A 17,999-nucleotide genomic window follows, 5' to 3' on the forward strand; every position below is an offset into this window, starting at 1 on the left:
CTATGGTGTAACCAGAGGATCTGGTGCCAAAAATATGCCTTAAATCATAGTTCTTAAGCTATTGGATAGGGACAGTTACTGCATGATGGGAAAATGCCTCTTGGGGTCAGGAAGAAATTACACAATTCCTCCTGTTGCCATCAGTGCCACTGACTATCAGCAACATTTGCTTCGTGTCATTAGACTGATTAAGCCTAGTACTGCCTTAAAAGCATTCTACCATTCATCTTTGTGCTTACCTTGTAGGCCTCATCAGTTGCAGTTTTCATCTTTTCATTAACCCAGCTCTTGAGCTCATCAGAATCTCGGAAAAACTGCTGCAGATGGAAAGAATCCGCCAGCTGAGCGCGGCGGCGCATGGCTCTTTCATGAAGGGCATTTCGGCGGCTCAGCAGCTGAAAAAAGAAGAAAGGAAAAGGTTTTTAAATTCTTGAAGCTCGTAAGAACCATCACTGTATCCCTCTTGGGACAACTCCACTGATTTATCCTATATTGAAGTCAAACCATGTAAAATAATAGAGCAGAACAAGATTTAACGCCTCCAGTCCAAATGTATTTTGGATACTTACAGCATCTCTGCGTGTAGCAACATCATCCATGGCATAGTGGTTATTCTGAATCAACTTAGTAGCAAACTCATCTAATGCCTAGAGGGAAAACAAGTTTCCATTTATTTGGTGTAATAGAAATTGCTTGTGCAAATTTGCTTAGTATATCAATTCCCCAAAGTTTATCACAGTAAAGCTGGCAGAAAGCCATTAGCAGATTTATCCTTACACCCTTTTCTCTCTGTATCCTCATCCTCTCCATGTGGAAGAGTGCAGTTTTTTGACAAACATTCATCCACCTGTGTGCTGGTATGATAAGGATGCACCAGGTTACCTGGCTCTGAGACAGAATCAAGTCCTATCCCATACTTATCCACTCTCTTCCATTTTAGAGACAATTAGAGCTAATACACTGCACATAAGAGAAGATCATTCTGCAAAGCCAACCCCATCCTTTACCACCAGTGTCTCCTCCCCAGTGAATAAATGCCCTTGTTTCACTTCTTGTCCATTTAGTGATGGCCTAATGTCAATGCCTTACTGTGATTTTCTCCTCTTGGGCACTTAGGGATTTCTCAAAGTCTTCATGCTTCTTCAGAAGAGCCTCCACACTGTCCAGAGAATCACCAAGGTCTTCATTCAGCAGAAAAGCCTGAAGTAAGGACACAAACAAGTTTTATTTTATGTTTCAACACTCAGCTGCTCTAAGTGAGCTCAAGCACAGCCAGGGATATTTCTTGCCATACGTTATTACTGAAAGGTGAAGATGGCATGGTGTTTGCTTTATGCTTCTAACAGCCAATAATTCTTTTTAGCCTCTTATTCAACCAGCATTTTACAAGAGTTAACACACACAAAAGCCACATCAAGCCCACTTGTCACAGCTCATAGTTTCAGCATTTGATGGAAACAGCCATTGCACCATTTCAGGCAGTCAGATAAATAACTCTGCACAGCACCCACTCACTCGTGGGTGCTCATGGCACTGCCAGCAGGCAATACCAATTGCTTGAGCTTACAAAAGACTACCCAGAAATTAAAGTTCACCATATCTGGAGAATTCAAAGATATGCACTCACTTCTTGTTTGCTCATCCAGTTGTCAACTTGTTCAGTGTCTCTGTAGAAAAGCTGCAGGTCCATGCACTGCTCATACTGCTGCCTGCGGAGCTCCCACAGCTCCAGCAAGGCAGACCTTTCATCTGAGAGGATGGTCAGCTAATTGATGGGGAAAGAAAATATAATAATTTCATTCAACACTCTAGTTCACTTCCATCTCAACTCAAATTGGGACTCTAAAAGTGGTTAGCACTGAATTGAAAATGACCTCCTGTGTAAACAATGAAATCTCCAGTTCCTGATGTGATCATCCTTTTAAATTAAGGGACACAGAAGAAAGAGAAAATTCTTCTAGGAGCTCTTGCTCTCAGCTTACCTTTTCTTTAACTTCATCAGAAGCATAGTGCCCAGCAGAGAGCAAAGCCTGGCCTGACTCATCAGCAGATTTGAAGCTGTCTTCATGGGCATCAATTTCTCCCTATGGAAGGACATGTGAAAAAGCTGTTACCAAAATTTATCTCAGCACAGAGTGTCAGAATTACCTTACAATGCACATAAGGTAGGTATAAATTTCTACATTAAAATGAAACTAAAAGTTAATTTGAGCTGAATTCTTTCTGCTTAATTATAGGAATTCCTCATGATGGAGAACAAAAACAATCATTAGTCCAACTGGCTGCTATCAGGCCTACTTTTTATAAAATATTATCATAAGCATTCTTAAATACTTACTATATATCTACCATCTAGAAACAATTTAAGAATATTCAATCAAGACAGCATTCTAGTACTGTGTCTGTTGCATGATCAAAGCATTCCAGGGCTACAGCACTGACTCAGACACACAAATCAGAGTGCTGCTGACTGGATTTTCTGTATAACCACGCTACCTTATGTTCCTGATGTCTGTCTAGAAGGGCTTCTGCCCCAGCCACATCATTGGCAAGTTCATCTGCATTTATCAGAGCCTTCATCTCAGTCACCCAGCTGGTGAGGTCTCGGAAGTCCGCGAGAAAGCGCTGCAGCCTTGGGTAAGCAAAGCAAAAAATGATTAGGAATAATTAATTTGCAGAGTTTCTCTCCCCTTTCCCCAAAGAAAGGGTTATAAACATAAAAGCTGTTCTTTAGATACAAATAAAACAACACAAAAATCTGCTCAGAATATTAAATAACTAAATATGCTTTCAATCAAAAAAGTCTTTTGAAGTTATTAAAATGTTGTGTCTCAAAGATATATTTTGCATATAACTTATATTGTAAACAAAATTAATATTCCTAACTACACACTGAGGACAACAGAAATCAAAATATAGTTCTCAAGATAATTCACAGGGCTGCTTTTGTCATAACAGTGTGTGGGGGAGGGAACTGACAGAAAATTTCAACTGCACATGCCCCAGCCCTAAAACAAGCAAACAAATCCTCAAATTCCTTCCAGAATGCCTTCAGTTGTTGCCTTTGGCATATGCTTAACACTTATCAGCAAATGTGATCAGTTTCTGGTTCCCTTTTATATTTGCTGTTAATTGCTCTGAAGAGACTATGGCAGGGAAGGGAAAGAAAAAGATTATTTGTGTGGGTCTCCACTGCCAAAAATCCCACGTTGTGGGAAGGAACAAAGGGCAGAAAAACAAAGCCAGAAAGGATGTAAACTAACCACCACATTGGGATTAGTTTGTTTTTAGAATGGCTTCTCAACAGTAATCTAACAGGTTATGTTTCAGATTCCAGGTTAGTGTAGACAAGACTGGATGAACACAAATTCCACAGCAAAAAAAAAAAAACAAACTACCATAGAAACAAGGAATTAATTTGGTCTCAGACAATACATCAAACAATATATCATACTTCAGTCTTCATAGAGACTCTTAAAGACTACTGAACAGATTTGTAATAAAAGTATTAAAAAACCTTTTTTTCCAGCAAAACTGAAACATATTCAAATAATGTACTTCCAAATGCACGTCTCAGACGGAGAAAACAGCAAATGTCCTAAACATCACTGTCTATTTTGATAGTTGATCCACCCAGAGAATAACAAAAAGCTGCAGTAATTTTTCAATCACATAAATATTTCTTTTACTACAAGAACTTAGTGTCAAATAGAATTCAGCGAACGAGACTGCTCTTAAAATGCCAAAATCATCCCAAAATTTTGGAAATGGCATTTTTTTCTTCTCCTTCAAGGAGGCCTGTGTCAGATGTGCCCCAGGAGGGCAGCAGCCCTGTCCTGCTGCATGTCCCACCTGTAGGAGTCGTTGAGGCGAGCGTGCCTCTCCGCGGCCAGCGTGCGGATCTGCTCCCAGTTGGCGATGAGCTCCTCGCGTTTCACTTGGATTTGGGAAGCATTTATTGGGTGAGACTGCTGCAAACGGTCAGCTTCTGCACACAGGGCCTTCACCTAAACCCAGGCACAAACAGAGTGAGCTTCCAGCCTTTTCCAAGCTGGTTACCTCATTTAAATCCATCTCACAGGTACCTTATCCTCCAGAGCTGCCAGGTCTCTTTCCAGGCCTTCGTGCTTGCGCAGCAATGCCTGCACGCTGGCCAAGTCTCTGCCAAAATCATCTGAGGCCATCAACTGCCCTTTCTCCTTAATCCAGCTGATTGTTTCATCCACATCCCTTCAAAACAAAGCACAAATTGAAAGCAGATTGTCTTGTATGGAAAAAGGAAGGAAGCAGGATGTGTTCCCATACGTGTGCCAGACATACCAGCATACAAACCCATATATATAAACACTGCAGCCAACTACAAACATCCTCTAAAAAACAAATAAATAGACTTTCTCTTCATCTCAAGAAGCACATTAACAGGCCACTGTCCCCCAGGAATTACAGGACCACTGAGCACTGTCATGGAGTGGATCCATTTCCCACTCTGGACCCTTCCCCAACTTAATTACAGCAAATCTCAAAATGCTGTAGATGGAGATGAGAATAGAAAGACATTGCTCAGAGCCTCCAGAACAACCGGGCTGACATCCAATAAAAAAAGCACACCCCATTTAAGGTTCATCTAGGACAGAACTGGGGGGAAAAAGCCCTCAGAGGAAAAGAGAGCAAAACTGCCAAGTTCTGAAAAGCTCCATCTAAAGTAATTGTAGAACAACGAGGTCTTCATTCAGCAAGTCATGCAGAAGAGCAAAGCAAAAGGAGACAGTAGCTCCTCTCATACTACTGTGTGCAGCTGAATGCATCATTAAACACCCACACAAGGGTTACATCATTCAGCAGATCCAGCCAAGCTCATACCTGTTGAAACGCTGAACTTCAGCTGCCCCAAAGAGTTTTCCCTGCCTCTGAAGGGCAAGTCCCTTCAGACGCTGCCAGCTTGCATTTACTTCATCTTGTTTGCCCTTTATCAGCTCCTCTTCAGGATGTGTTTCCTGGCAAGCAAAGGAAAAATGCTATTTTCATATGTTCTTTGCTTTTACATCCATTGACAAAACGCTGCTGGTCTTCAAGAGATCAATTTATAATTACTGTCCTTTCCAGATGATCACCCAATTCAATAGTTTCCCTGAAATTTCACTGTGCAAACATTCAATACTCATGTAGTGTTTTCCCTATATGCTGATTAGCCCATGGCAGGAGGGCTATAAACAGTATCCTCTTTTTCCCTGGAATGCCCGGCCTCCATCCTTGACCAGGCCCCAGATATCAAACCAGAAGAGATATTAAACCTCCCTGTCCAAGGGAAATAAATTTAACCCCAATATGACAGTTTCTGTTACTAATCACAGCTCTCCACATTTTCAGGAGCATTCCCAGATGGGGCAGTTATTCAGCAGAACCACCAGTGAATCAAATGGTGACCATTTAAGGTGAAGAAAGCCAAGTAGAGCAAAGCTTAAAGATCTGCCCCAAACCAGGGGGAAAAAGAGGGGAAGTTACAAATATTTGCTGTGGTAACTGACTTGCCAAGAGAGATTTTCAACACCAATTAATGCTTACCTGGATAAGTTTGCCAGCAAACTGGTTCACTTCATTTACTCTTTCTTCATGAGCTGCAAGATCTGTCTGGAACTCTTCAAACTTCTTTTGCAAAACTTCAACATGCTCTAAGTCCTGTCCAAGCTCCTCTGATGTCACTATTGCTTCCTAGCACATTGAAAAAAAAAAAAAAAGTTAATTTCAGTATATCCTATGGGAAATCACTATTAAAATTAGGAACCACAATGTCCTAATTTTCAATAGGTCAAAGACAATCACAGTGTTCAAGGTCAGACTTAAAACTATGAATTTTATTCATTAAACTCCATTCCCTGCCCCAGCATCTACCCATTATTACAGAAAATATGCTAGATCACTAAGGTGATTATTTTTTCCTCTTCCTTAGTCATCTTAATTTTTCAAGTACAAATCCCTGCCACACAGAATGATTAGAATTTGTTCCTTTTTACACTGTTTATGGGCATTTGCTGCAGGCTTCTGATGCAAGATTTCTGCACAAGAAGTGCAGTGTTGTATTCAGTGACAGTTACACATGGTTTACAGTTTGAACCCACAATGATACAAAATAGCAAACCATCATTTAAGGAAACCAGTGTGATTATTTTGTGGCTTTTTTTCTTTTGATAGTGTGGTTTGTGGTTTGCTTCCTTAGAGTTCAAAGAATCAAGAGCCAACAGTCCTCCTGCAGTTCATGTCCTTTCAATATCTACAGATATTCCAATCATTTAGTAACTATCTACACACTGCTTGTTGCTTGGGCTGGCTCCTTTCTGAAACAAATAATTTAGAATATTTATTTTAAAATATTTGCTTTACATGTTGAAGATTTCCCTTAGAGGAAACTTGAATTTTATTTGTCTTCTCAAAGCAAAGGATGAATTGATTATTCTAAAAGTACTCTCCAACAAACAGGCTTCCTCTTAGACTAATAACTTTTATTGTGGCTGCAAAAAACCAGCAGTACTTTGCACACACACTGCTGATGCAATGTGAACAGCTAAATAAAACATACAGGTGCCTTTACAAGCTTTCTGAGACTACCTGACCTCCAGCAACTCTTTGCTGACAGAAATTTTTCACACAAACACATCAAACTTCCCATCAAGGACACAATAAAGGGAGGTGATTATACACCTTGTCATTGATCCAGTCCAAGACATCTTCACATTCCCGTAAATACTGCACCAACTTCTGTGCTTGCAATAATTTCACTCCCTTCTCTCTCATCTTTTCCATCAGTAATTCCCATAGTCGGTGCAGCTCCTGCAGCCGAGTCTGAAACAAAAGGATGTTGTTATTAAAATCCCCTGTCAAGGAAGATGGGATTTATTCCCTTCCTGTCCTTAACAGTAGATTTATTTGTTGTTCTGAAGTTGTAAGATCCTAAATCTTACTTTAGACAAAGGGCAAGGGACAAACATAATGATTTTATCTTTAGTGAATAGTTTTCAAATTATGCAAAGTGTTGTAACACAAAATTAGAAATTTCTGAACTGAATATTTATGGAGTTGTTATTAATTAATGAAGCTATCAAATAGCTATCTATAAGTAACTATGAGCAAAATACCTTGAGATAAAATTTGATTTAAATTCTATGCTAATATGAAGTCATGCCAAAAACTTGCTGCTCTCCCCTTCAAATGTTCAGTCTTTTTTATGAAAGTCAACTCCCAATAAATGCATCTTCCTTTGGGAATTTATTCTTATGTAAGACAACACATTTGCTTTAAGTCAAACTTATGCAATTTCACTGTCTTTTAACCACTTCTCCTAACACTAAACACTTAACCCTAATATATTTAGCTAACTTTGTGAAGTGACATGATATGGACATACTAGGAGCAATTACTAGTTTTAATACTGAGTTTCTCTGGCTGCAGTTGGCCTCTCAATACTATTGGGAGCCACTAGAAACTTTACAGACAACAAAAAGTAAAACCACACTCCCACACATGCACACAACTTGCAAAACAGGAAAGTAACTGCTCCACCCATTGTCTATTACACTTTGCTCATCGAGACCTGAAACTTGAAAGTCATTCAAGAGAAGCTTTTGAACATCATGGGTGGATACCACTTGATCCACTCAGAAAGTTCAATTAAAGAGGTTTCAAGGGAGGAAAGAGCTCTGAGCACTGCCCAGAAGGATGGTGCAAACTGTCAGCTAAGGAAGGAAGAAATTGCAAAACCAAGTTGCACTGCAGAGCCACAAGCTTCACCTACTCGTATGTGGGAGCCCACTTGGGTGGCCGTGACTATCGGGCGCTGGGCAGTCCGGTATGGCGTGAAGGACTGAACCAGTAAAGGCAAGTTAGAATGAAATGCTCAACTTATCCAATTAAGTTTGATAATCACCACAAAAACATCTCAGCTTTAAACTGCTCTCCTCAGAACTGGATCCAAAAGAAGGTATGAGCTGGGTGCTCGTGAAAGAGAAAACCACCTCTGAGCTTTACAAAGACAAATCTTTTCATGATTTCACTAATCAAATACCTGTAGAATGTTAAAGAGGGGTTTTGAATATAGAGTTATCTGTGCAATCTGAACAAAGTGCTTAAGGAAAGGCCTGTAAGAGGCAGGGAGGGAAAAAAGCTTTAAAACTCACTCTTATGGTTTCAGATGCAAAATGGCCTTCATTGATCATCTGATTTCCAGTCTCATCCAGTTTAATGATGGCTCCTGAATTGGCCTGCACCTCAGCTTCAAAGGCTTGGTGCTTCTGCAGCTTCCCCTGAAAGGAAAACATCAAAGAATGCAACTGAGATTTGGTGCAGGGACTCTTCCACATTCCCCAACAGCAAGATTTTAAGTGTATTTTATGCATATTCAGGACTGACAAACAAATACTAAAACTGCACAGTTGAAATCAGTTGTATCATGTGGTGGATCAACAGGTGGATTCAAACACCCCAGTTTCAGTTTGTTATTTCTTGTCTTTGCTCTTGCACATGACAGTGTTCAAACCCCTAAGAACCTGCCAGCTAGTTCTTCCACAGAAGCTTACTTCCTACAAATATATATATTTTTTGTGGAAACAATAAGTAATAATTCACATTTATTCACAGAGTTAAAGCATCCAACAAACTGCAGGATTAAACAAAGTTGCTTTAACACTACATTACACTGTGAAACTTTTTCTATGCTGATGTAGCATCTAATCCATATTAGAACTATTACATCAGCAAAAAAGCCAGGCTTTTGAAGAGCACTTTGCAAGGTCATGGGTATTTGCATCTATCTTTCTTCACTCTCAGATCAAGTTTCATTTCTGTGTTTGTTCTATCCCAGCTGACCTGTAACACCCTAAAATCAATAGTACAGGAAATAGAAAGTGGCAGGAGGACTTGCCTGCAAATTGCTTGGGTCTTTGTAATTTTCATCAGATGCAATCTGCAGTTTCTCTTGGATCCATTTTTCAAGCTCATCTGCATCACGCTGGAAGAACTGGAACCGATAGGAATCCTCAAGCTTTTGGCGCCTCAGAGAAGAGAGCTCCTTGAACCTGTGGTAACGGTCCAAAACTTGCTGGCGCCTTTCTTGGATGTCTTCTGCTGTTTCCAGCACTTTTACACCACTTGGGTCCATTTTCTGAAAGCAGAAATAAAACTCCATTATGTTTGTCTTACAAAACATTGGTAGATCAGGAAGAGATTCATGCAGAAAAAAGTGGTTTTTTAAGATCACAAGTGGTTTACTTACAGTCCTACTCTGCGTGTGCAGGTATGTGTATAAAACCTTGCATATAAATAAAAGCACACTTCTAGCAGAAAGTGGTAAAGGAAAGTTTACAAAGACATTTAACACCTATTTGCTTTGGACAAATATGGCTGCAGTCATGTAAAGTCTGTGTCATCTCAAACTGTAGCATGCAAGTGTCCAACACAACAGCTAAAAATGTGGGTTTGTGCACAAATGTGTGTGGATACAGACATACTTCTTGTACAACATAAAATATCTCTAAATATTTTATTTAAAATATTCAATACTAAAGAATATTACTCTTCTTTGAACAACAGTCAAGTGGCCCACATGTATCTATATACACTTACATACATATATAGACCCACACTCTGTCTGATGCATCTCTTCTTTATTCTCTCAATTTAAAAAGTTACAAACCCATCCTGTCACTCTCCACATAACCTTTTAGAAGCCAGTGAGAGGCTTCACAGATGTGACCTTAGTCAAGTAAGTCAAAAGCATTTTGCTTAACCAATGATCTTGCTCTGACTGAAAACCCTTCCACATTGCTTTATGCACTAAAACCTAATATTGTTACCACAGGCAGCAAAGACCTGACTACTGATCTGTTTTTTCTCTTTTTTATTAAAATTGCAACAACCTTTAATTTTCAGTACCTCAACTTTTCCAAAAGCAACTTGATTTTCAGTAAAAGATCTGGGCACTAGAATAGAAATCTAACACAAATTTTAATAGTGGAACTATTATTATCATTGAAGTTTGAATATTTAACCACTTATTTAACAACTAACTGCATATCAAGAGGTTGCTGCAACAAACACTCTGCACCTGAACAATTTTGCAATTACTGTCTTGGTGTACAAGTGATTACACCAGTCACTCACTCAATGCTTTTCTACCAATTCTGCACTCTCCAAATTAAAGGTACTTCTCAATCCTATCAGACAGGGAAGAAACCCAGACTAGAACTGCAGACTAAAAGGCATGGACAATCAGTTAAAACACATCGTTAAATATTAAATTGTTATTTAGTCATTAGTTACCTGCATGCTTTAATTAGACATGTATCTCGCATAATTGCATGGAAAACTCCACAGGTTGGAAAGTGATCTACAGGGCCACGTTTTCCAAGCACTTGTAAAAGGACAATGTGACAGAAAGGAACATATGGGGCCGAACCCACACATTCCTGAGCTGCCCTTGCAAGGTCCCCACCCTGCAGAGGGCTGTGCCAGCAGCACTCCTGGCTCCCATCAACTCAGCCCCAGCTGCACTGCGGCACTTGCAGGAAGCAAAGAAAATTCTGCTTTGTTTTTCCTTCCACTCATTACTGTCAAAAGAGGGCAAGGAAAAAAAAAACCACCCCAGTGTGTGCAGACTGTGTTACATAAACGAAACCCAGGTTTTGCCTGGCAGTGCTACCAAAATCTCCACTTGATTAGTGTCTCTGAGTATTAAAAGCTCAAACCCCTCAACATAACTCGAGCTCAGGCACAGATATGGTTCCCTGAGAAAGCAGCTGTTTGTTCCAGCACTCTTTCAAACAGCCTTTTTCCACCAGGAAAGGAAGTTATTGCTAAAAACTTCCTTTCCTGCTCTGTCATGCTGTGTTGGAATGCCAAAACCACTTATTTTAAACTGCTTTGTGTTCTGGAACAACACAGTGGCAGCTGGTCTAATGTACTGCATGGCTGGAGCCCCTCTGCTGATTCTGGGTTTGGGCAATGCTGGGAGAAAATTAAATCCTGGTCAGTCTCTGGAACACTGTACTCTCATTCATTGTACAATACAACTCAACTTGTATTTCAATATTAAAAAATCACCTCCACAAAGTGATTTGAAAACATTTAAAATTATTTAATTATTTACAATATTAATTTAGGGAAATATTTAAATGATAATTTCAAACATTGTTACAATATTGAAAGTCAAATGGGAGACTTTCTGTAATTTACCCTGAGAGCTGGTTTGCCTCTCACCACACAAGCCAGGCAATCTGGCTCCTCTTTTTGCTGGAATTGGTTAAAAGAAAGGCTCCTTTTGTAACTACAGCGGAGCGAGTCAATTGTAAAAGAAGTGCTTTAGTGGAGCAATAATGGACTGTTCTTCCTGCAGCCCCAGCCGACGTCAGCAGTGTCTGTGCTGCCAGAGCCACCAGGGAGCTCCCAACTCCAAAGTCCTGGATGCTGCAGAACAATGCAGTCTCCCTGCCTCCCATGGTGTCACCTCAACTGCAGCACTCCCTGCAATACCAAACACCCCTCCCAAAACTTCTTGGTTCAACTACACCCTTTGGGGACACCTAGGAGACACTTCCTGCAGGAATCCCACCAAGCAGAAGTTGTGCTTTGTGTTTTGAAGGTGAGCAGCGGTGGGATGTGCCCGTGCCAGGCCGTCCCCAGATAACCGGAGCCACCCCCGGCCCCGCCCGGCACAGCCGGCGCACGGAGATAAGGACAGGACGGGGCTCAGGGAACTTTGCAGGCCCACACAGCAGGTCCGGACTGTCCTGCTGACACTGCATTCCTCCTTTCGTGCTGTAAGACTAACATTAGGTCAGCTTATGTCTTAACTTAAAAAAAACTCAGAAATGCTTCTTCACACTGCACCGTTTTGAGGACATTATTTAGAAAGGAAAAGAAACAGCCAACAAAAAGAAGTAGGAAAATTATGAGAAAAAACCTGAAACAACAAAACAAACTTATTACTCTCATTCTTCCATCTCTGCCTTCCCTAGTCAAATCAAATGGTCCGTAATAGCACATAAAATATACAACTGCAGGTATTTACAGACACCGCAGTGCAACAACGATGATGTCAGCAGCGCCATTCACGCTCGGGAGCTTCAACAGGAATTACAGCGGTGCCACAGCAGAGCTGTCAGCACTTCCCTTACCAAAACATGCTTTCAGGGATTTAAAAGCACAAATGTGAAATACATTCAGTGCTAGGCAGAAGGTTTTAGTGTATTTTTAAAAGCAATTACACAAAGCTTCGAAACAATTTAACTCCTTTGCCTGAAAAACAATCAGATATCAGTACATAAAGATCTTCAGAAGTAGTAAAATAATTTTCTCTTAAGTCAAATCCTCATGTGTTACACATATTCATCATACATGACCTCAGAAGTAGCCTGGAACAGAAATATTTTCCCTACCAAGACATTGCTGCTTCCCAAGTATGCACACATGAACAGCTCAATGCATTTTTTAAATGTTCATCAACATCACACATCGTCAGTCTTGTCTAAGGAAGATTTAACTGATAGCAGCTACTCCCTCCTGGGAAACGGGAACAGATTGCTGATCTTTCTTCTTTAAGTAAAAAAAAACTGATGTGAAAATAACCTTCAAAAGGACAGAGGAAAAAATAACACACATTTTCCCCAGCTTTCATTTTGCCGATTCACAGCTCCCTAAAACACCAGGGAAGAAACAAGTCCATAAGTACTTGCACTGCTGGAAAATCAAAGAGAATCCTTCTGCCAACATGCACAGCTCCTGCAAAGGGAGCCTGAGCATGGTGTGTGACAGAGAGGGAGCTAAAGGATGCCATATCCTATAGACTGGGACACTATTGGGACAAAATTAATGCCTGGCCTTTTGGTTTGTTGAATTTAACTTTTACAAAATAAAGACATTTTAAGGTTAGACTATGTGCAGCAGAACACTGTGTCCAAATAGGCTATTAAGGAAGGTCACTGACAGTCCCAAACCTCCACAAATTCCAAGCCAGAAAAATCAGTCAGGCACTGCAGTACCAAAAAAAACCCCAAAATACAAGATGTGCTGAAGTTGCTGTTTGATGCTGTAGAACTAACCACAGTGCAGGTCAAATTCAAACCAGCCCCAAAATTTAGGCAGGTATTGCAGGGACACAGAAAATGTCGCATTAGAAGGGCAAAAAAAGTAAATTGTTTAAACCAAAGTGGTCGCAAAGCTGTGATTTAGGCTGACAAGAGGGCTTGAGCACAACCTCAACTATGCACTTCTGAAATATGAAGAGAGATAAAGACCTGTTCATTTTTAGGCATTCAATCTTAAAATCTCCATTCCGCTATTTAAACAAGAGCAGTTGAATTTCTCATCTGAATGTGGTGCCTTCACACAGAAGGGGGCTTTTTTGGATTTGCTTTTGCTTTAACATCACAGACCCTTGATAAAACTGTCCAGGGCTGGCAAGGACTGCACTCTGCTGAGACTCCTGAGAAAGCAAATTACCTTGACTGCATTGCAGAAATGCAGAGTTTACAGGTAATGCAAGATTATATAATTAACCCCAGCACTTTTCATCCCCATTTGTTATCTTTTCATTATCCTTCTAATTGCAGTATAAACATTTACATCACTTCTATTTCCAAATAAAATCTAGTTGCTTGTGTTCCCCAGCTGAAGTCTGATCCATACATCCTATTTATTTTATCACCACTGAAACAGAAGCATCACTGTGTAAGAACAGTTACAGCACAACAACTCAAGGATTATAAATTTGTGCAAGTGGATGAATAGGAACCAAACCAACTTTGAATGCACAATGTAAATCTCTTCACAGTTGATTTGCAGAAGCGATAAAGAAAAAGATTCTGCTCAAGTACATTTTAAAATGAAAACCTCTTGGAAAATTAATCAGTATCAAAACCTGATTATATTAAACTATAACTCCTATAAAATGTTCACACGTCATGCATCACAGACAGAAATTAGGCAACTCAAAGTGTTAAAGGAAAGGCAGATCAGACTCACACTAAGTGCAAATAAAGCACCTGCTGTACAGAATAAATTCAAACCAGTGGCTTTTGTTACAAACAGGTCACTGCAATAAAGGCAGGCAAGTGTGGCAAGGGCACTTCATGCATTATGGAAAAATACCTGGACTTTGACTTTACGAAACGATGACAACATGATGGAAGAATGTAGAGTCTAAAAGGGAGGGGGAAATCAAGATAACGTTCAACCAACGACCAGCATAAGGATATGGCTGCAATGTTTCTGTCACAGTACCTGTTAATCACTTTCCTTTTGCTTCCTTGTCACATAAAACAATTTGGTGTTAGTGTTACCCAAGCTATTGAAAATGACAAGACCCCGCATGCAAAAATGTTACAATATCAACAGGAAAACTAAGTTAATTCAGTATGTACTAACGTTTCCAGTTAGTTCAAAACAAACCAAAAACTACCATAACCAGAAGGTCAAAACAGAAAGTAAAGCAAGTTATCTGGACTTGGCCAATGATGGTTCTGGGTACAGTATAATCAAGTGTGACGGCTTAATTTGAAGACACAAATTCAATCAGAAGGTTTGGAATGCAAATCTCTACAAAAATGTTGACTTTCAATGGCCACAACAAAAAATAGACAAGTAGCAGTTGCGACAGAAGGTATTTTTTGAGATATAGCTGTTAAGGGTGCCCAATCCACTGAATTTTGGCTGAAAATTTCCTTGTCATGGACATGCTGCAATCCCTCCATGGAGAACTGCAGCAGTGTGAGTGTGCCCTTGTGCCTGCTGGAGCTGCGAGGTCTCTGTGGCGTTGGACACACCTGGGTCAGCTGCAGCAGAGCGGGGACCTTCCCCTCTGCTGGATCCAGCACGGCAAAACACAGATCCAGCACGGCAAAACACAGATCCAACACCTCTGCTGGATCCAGCACAGCAAAACACAGATCCAACACAGATCCAGCACAGATCCAGCACAGCAAAACACAGATCCAGCACCTCTGCTGGATCCAGCACAGCAAAACACAGATCCAACACCTCTGCTGGATCCAGCACAGCAAAACACAGATCCAGCACAGATCCAGCACAGATCCAACACCTCTGCTGGATCCAGCACAGCAAAACACAGATCCAGCACAGCAAAACACAGATCCAACACAGATCCAGCACCTCTGCTGGATCCAACACAGATCCAACACCTCTGCTGGATCCAACACAGCAAAACACAGATCCAACACAGATCCAGCACAGCAAAACACAGACCCAGCACAGATCCAACACCTCTGCTGGATCCAGCACAGCCCAGCACATTCCCCTCTGCTGGATCCAGCACAGCCCGGGCCGGGCTCCATCCCCGGCATCTGCAGTCTGCTCCACCCCATTCTTCTGCTGCCTACACTCAACTCCAGGGACAAATGGAAAAAACAAACTCCCACACTACACTAACAAGCTGAGGAGAAAAGGGAGGAATTTATATTATTTCCTCCCATAAAGGGGAAGTGATCAGTTGTCTCCAAAAAGCAATGTATTTATGATTAAAATGCTTACAACCCCATAAATACATTACCTGGAGTAAAAAAAGGGCAGAAGGTACCAAGCTATTTGTGTTAAATTACTAAGGTTAGTTGTAAATGTCATAGTTGAGAAATACAAATTTCTCACCAAGAGGTACCACCCTCCACCAAGAGAATTAAGGCCTCTCTTATCCTGCTGCTGTGCAGAACAAAAATGTGCAAAAAAATGCTTAAAATGTGTAAATGTAACCACCATTTTTGTTATTGTTGCTACCTTTGTTATTAAAAAAATCAACCAGAATTGTGTTTAACTTCCTAAACGACAGATCTCATATAAGCATTACATCTAAATCTGTTTCTTCAAATAAAATTTTGATTTCAGTCTGACCAATATGGCTAGTGTGGCTTTTTATTTCAACAAGAACAGAAATAAATTACTTCTTGTGAACAATGTAACCTGTTATCTTATTGAAAGTATTTTCCACAGCTTAACAATTCCATTATTACAGTTACAGATCCTGCACACAATGCAGCAGAAAGCAACCCATTTTCAACCTTTTGTCCATTATTTTCTCTGCACAATCCATAAATAAGGATAAATTAAGATTGCAAGGAAGAACTCTCTGCTAGTTGCATATAAATGCATGAAAATCCCACAGTGGGATTTAAAATTTGTGTTGAACAAATCTGAACCCCTGACTAAGGCCTTTTGGTGAACACAGTCATTGGAATCTTCTGGCACTTTGCTGAAAGCAAAAATGCCAAAAGAAAATGGATTATTTGTTTTCTAGAAAGACACAGAACCATTTCAGGCTGAGTTGGCTTTTTTTGGGTTGTTTTTTCATTTTTTTCCCCTTGATATGCTCATTCGCCATCTCCAGACAACTGCTCTTCAAAATCTATTTAAATATGTATGAAAGACTGCTCAGGAGTCACGTACATTTTCGACAGGAACACGAACCTGGTTTATGACAAAACAGCTACAAAAAAATCCTGAACAGCCAATATGAACCTGCTGAAAAAATATACAATGATAATTACTTGGTTTTCCTTCAATATCAAGGAAAATGGTTGCCCTATTGGCACATATTTATGACCCAGCAATGCAGATTTATATTGTTTTAACCGGGTAAGGTGTATGTGGGCAACAAATTGAGAAACGCTTGATTTAGATTTATTTTAAATTAGGAAAAAAAAAAAAAAGCTATTTTTTTAATAACCAGGGCAGGGCCAAATCCCGATTCTTTTACAAAGGAAGCAGTAGACCTTGCCCTACATACATAACACACATTAAAGGAACAGAGGTCGGGAGATTCTGCTGAAATTCCTCCCTGCTCGGCAGCTCCGTGAGCCGCCCCCACGCCCGTCCCTGCCCGGAGCCCCCCGGGCCCTGCGGCAGCGGCTCTGCCGCGGCCCCTCCATCGCTCCTTCCTCCTCCTCCTCCTCCTCCTCCCGCATCTCCTGACCTTGGACAGGGCTGGGCAGCCGCGGGAGCCATTGCTGTGCAATGATTCCCAGCGCCCCGGCTCCATCCCCCGGGAATTGTCCCCGGGAAATGCTGCCTGGCAGCCCTGCAGGGCCGGGCGGGCACGGCGGGGGCTGTTCCCCGCCGGGGATGTTATTGATGTCATTTTCCGCCTGTTTGTCCCTGCCCGGGGCGCTGAATGGGATTCCAGCCGCGGGTCGCGCTGCTCAGGACGGCGGCGGCCGCTCCCTGCCCGCCCGCCCTTCATTCGCGCCGCGCCCCCGCCCTTCGCTCCGCTCCGCTCGACCGAGGCCCGCGGGGAGCCCCCGGGCCCGGCTCTGCGGCGCCCCGCGGTAACGAACCGCCCGGCGGAGCCGCGGAGGGCGAGACCGAGAGGCGGCAGGGACGCCCGCGGAGGCAGGGCCGGCCTCAGCCTCCCCCGGCTCAGCCGCACACCTGTGCCCGGCGGTGCGTGCGGGGCTGGGTGAGCCCGAGCGGGGCGCGGTGAAGGCCGCGCGGCGCCCCCCGCCCGCCCCTCGCCCCATCCCCTCACCGGGTCTGTGGGTGCGCAGGGACCTCCCGCCGGCTCCGCGCCCTCCGCCACGGACCGCGCGCGCCGCCCGCACCCGCCCTTTTTATAGCCCGGCCGGAGGTGACGTCAGCGCCGCAGAGCGGCCCTGCCCGGGCGGCGGAAAGAGACGAAGAACTTCGGAAAGAATCGGGAAAGGAACGCGGGGAGGCCACGCCCACCCGAGCTCCGCCGGTGAACGATGGGGATCCGGAGAGAGCCGAGCGAATCCGGAAAGAGACGAGCGGTTCCGGAAAAACCGAGGGAGAGGGTCCGGAAAGGAACGAGAGGTTTCGGAATGACCGAGCGGTTCCGGAAACAGCCGAGCGGAGGAGCAGGGTGCGGAGGGCGTTTGTGCCCTGCAGGGACCGGCTCGGGCACCACAAAATCACTTTATTAAAGGGGGAATCGGGTAAAATGTCCGCACTGGGGGTCGGCAGAGCGGTCTGTGCCCCCTTCTCCAGAATCA

General features: G+C 42.3%; 1 protein-coding gene across 7 annotated transcripts in view; it reads right to left on the minus strand.

Moving 5' to 3' along the window:
• The window catches only part of SPTAN1 (spectrin alpha, non-erythrocytic 1), a 46,914-nt gene extending 29,289 nt beyond the window's left edge, over nt 1-17,625 (minus strand). For all 7 annotated transcript variants that reach the window (XM_064727519.1, XM_064727518.1, XM_064727515.1 and 4 more), the window contains exons 1-14: nt 17,516-17,625; nt 8,912-9,151; nt 8,169-8,294; nt 6,697-6,837; nt 5,563-5,709; nt 4,861-4,994; nt 4,086-4,230; nt 3,853-4,007; nt 2,497-2,632; nt 1,983-2,084; nt 1,628-1,765; nt 1,090-1,200; nt 570-647; nt 240-395 (exon numbers count right to left, since the gene is read on the minus strand). In XM_064727519.1, coding sequence (XP_064583589.1) covers nt 240-395; nt 570-647; nt 1,090-1,200; nt 1,628-1,765; nt 1,983-2,084; nt 2,497-2,632; nt 3,853-4,007; nt 4,086-4,230; nt 4,861-4,994; nt 5,563-5,709; nt 6,697-6,837; nt 8,169-8,294; nt 8,912-9,148 — 1,806 coding nt within the window. In that variant the 5' untranslated portion in view covers nt 9,149-9,151; nt 17,516-17,625. The remainder of the gene's footprint in view (nt 1-239; nt 396-569; nt 648-1,089; nt 1,201-1,627; nt 1,766-1,982; nt 2,085-2,496; nt 2,633-3,852; nt 4,008-4,085; nt 4,231-4,860; nt 4,995-5,562; nt 5,710-6,696; nt 6,838-8,168; nt 8,295-8,911; nt 9,152-17,515) is intronic.
• Nucleotides 17,626-17,999: the final 374 nt, after the last annotated feature.

This window comes from Zonotrichia leucophrys, chromosome 17 (genome assembly GCF_028769735.1).
Source record: "Zonotrichia leucophrys gambelii isolate GWCS_2022_RI chromosome 17, RI_Zleu_2.0, whole genome shotgun sequence".
Lineage (NCBI taxonomy): Eukaryota > Metazoa > Chordata > Aves > Passeriformes > Passerellidae > Zonotrichia > Zonotrichia leucophrys.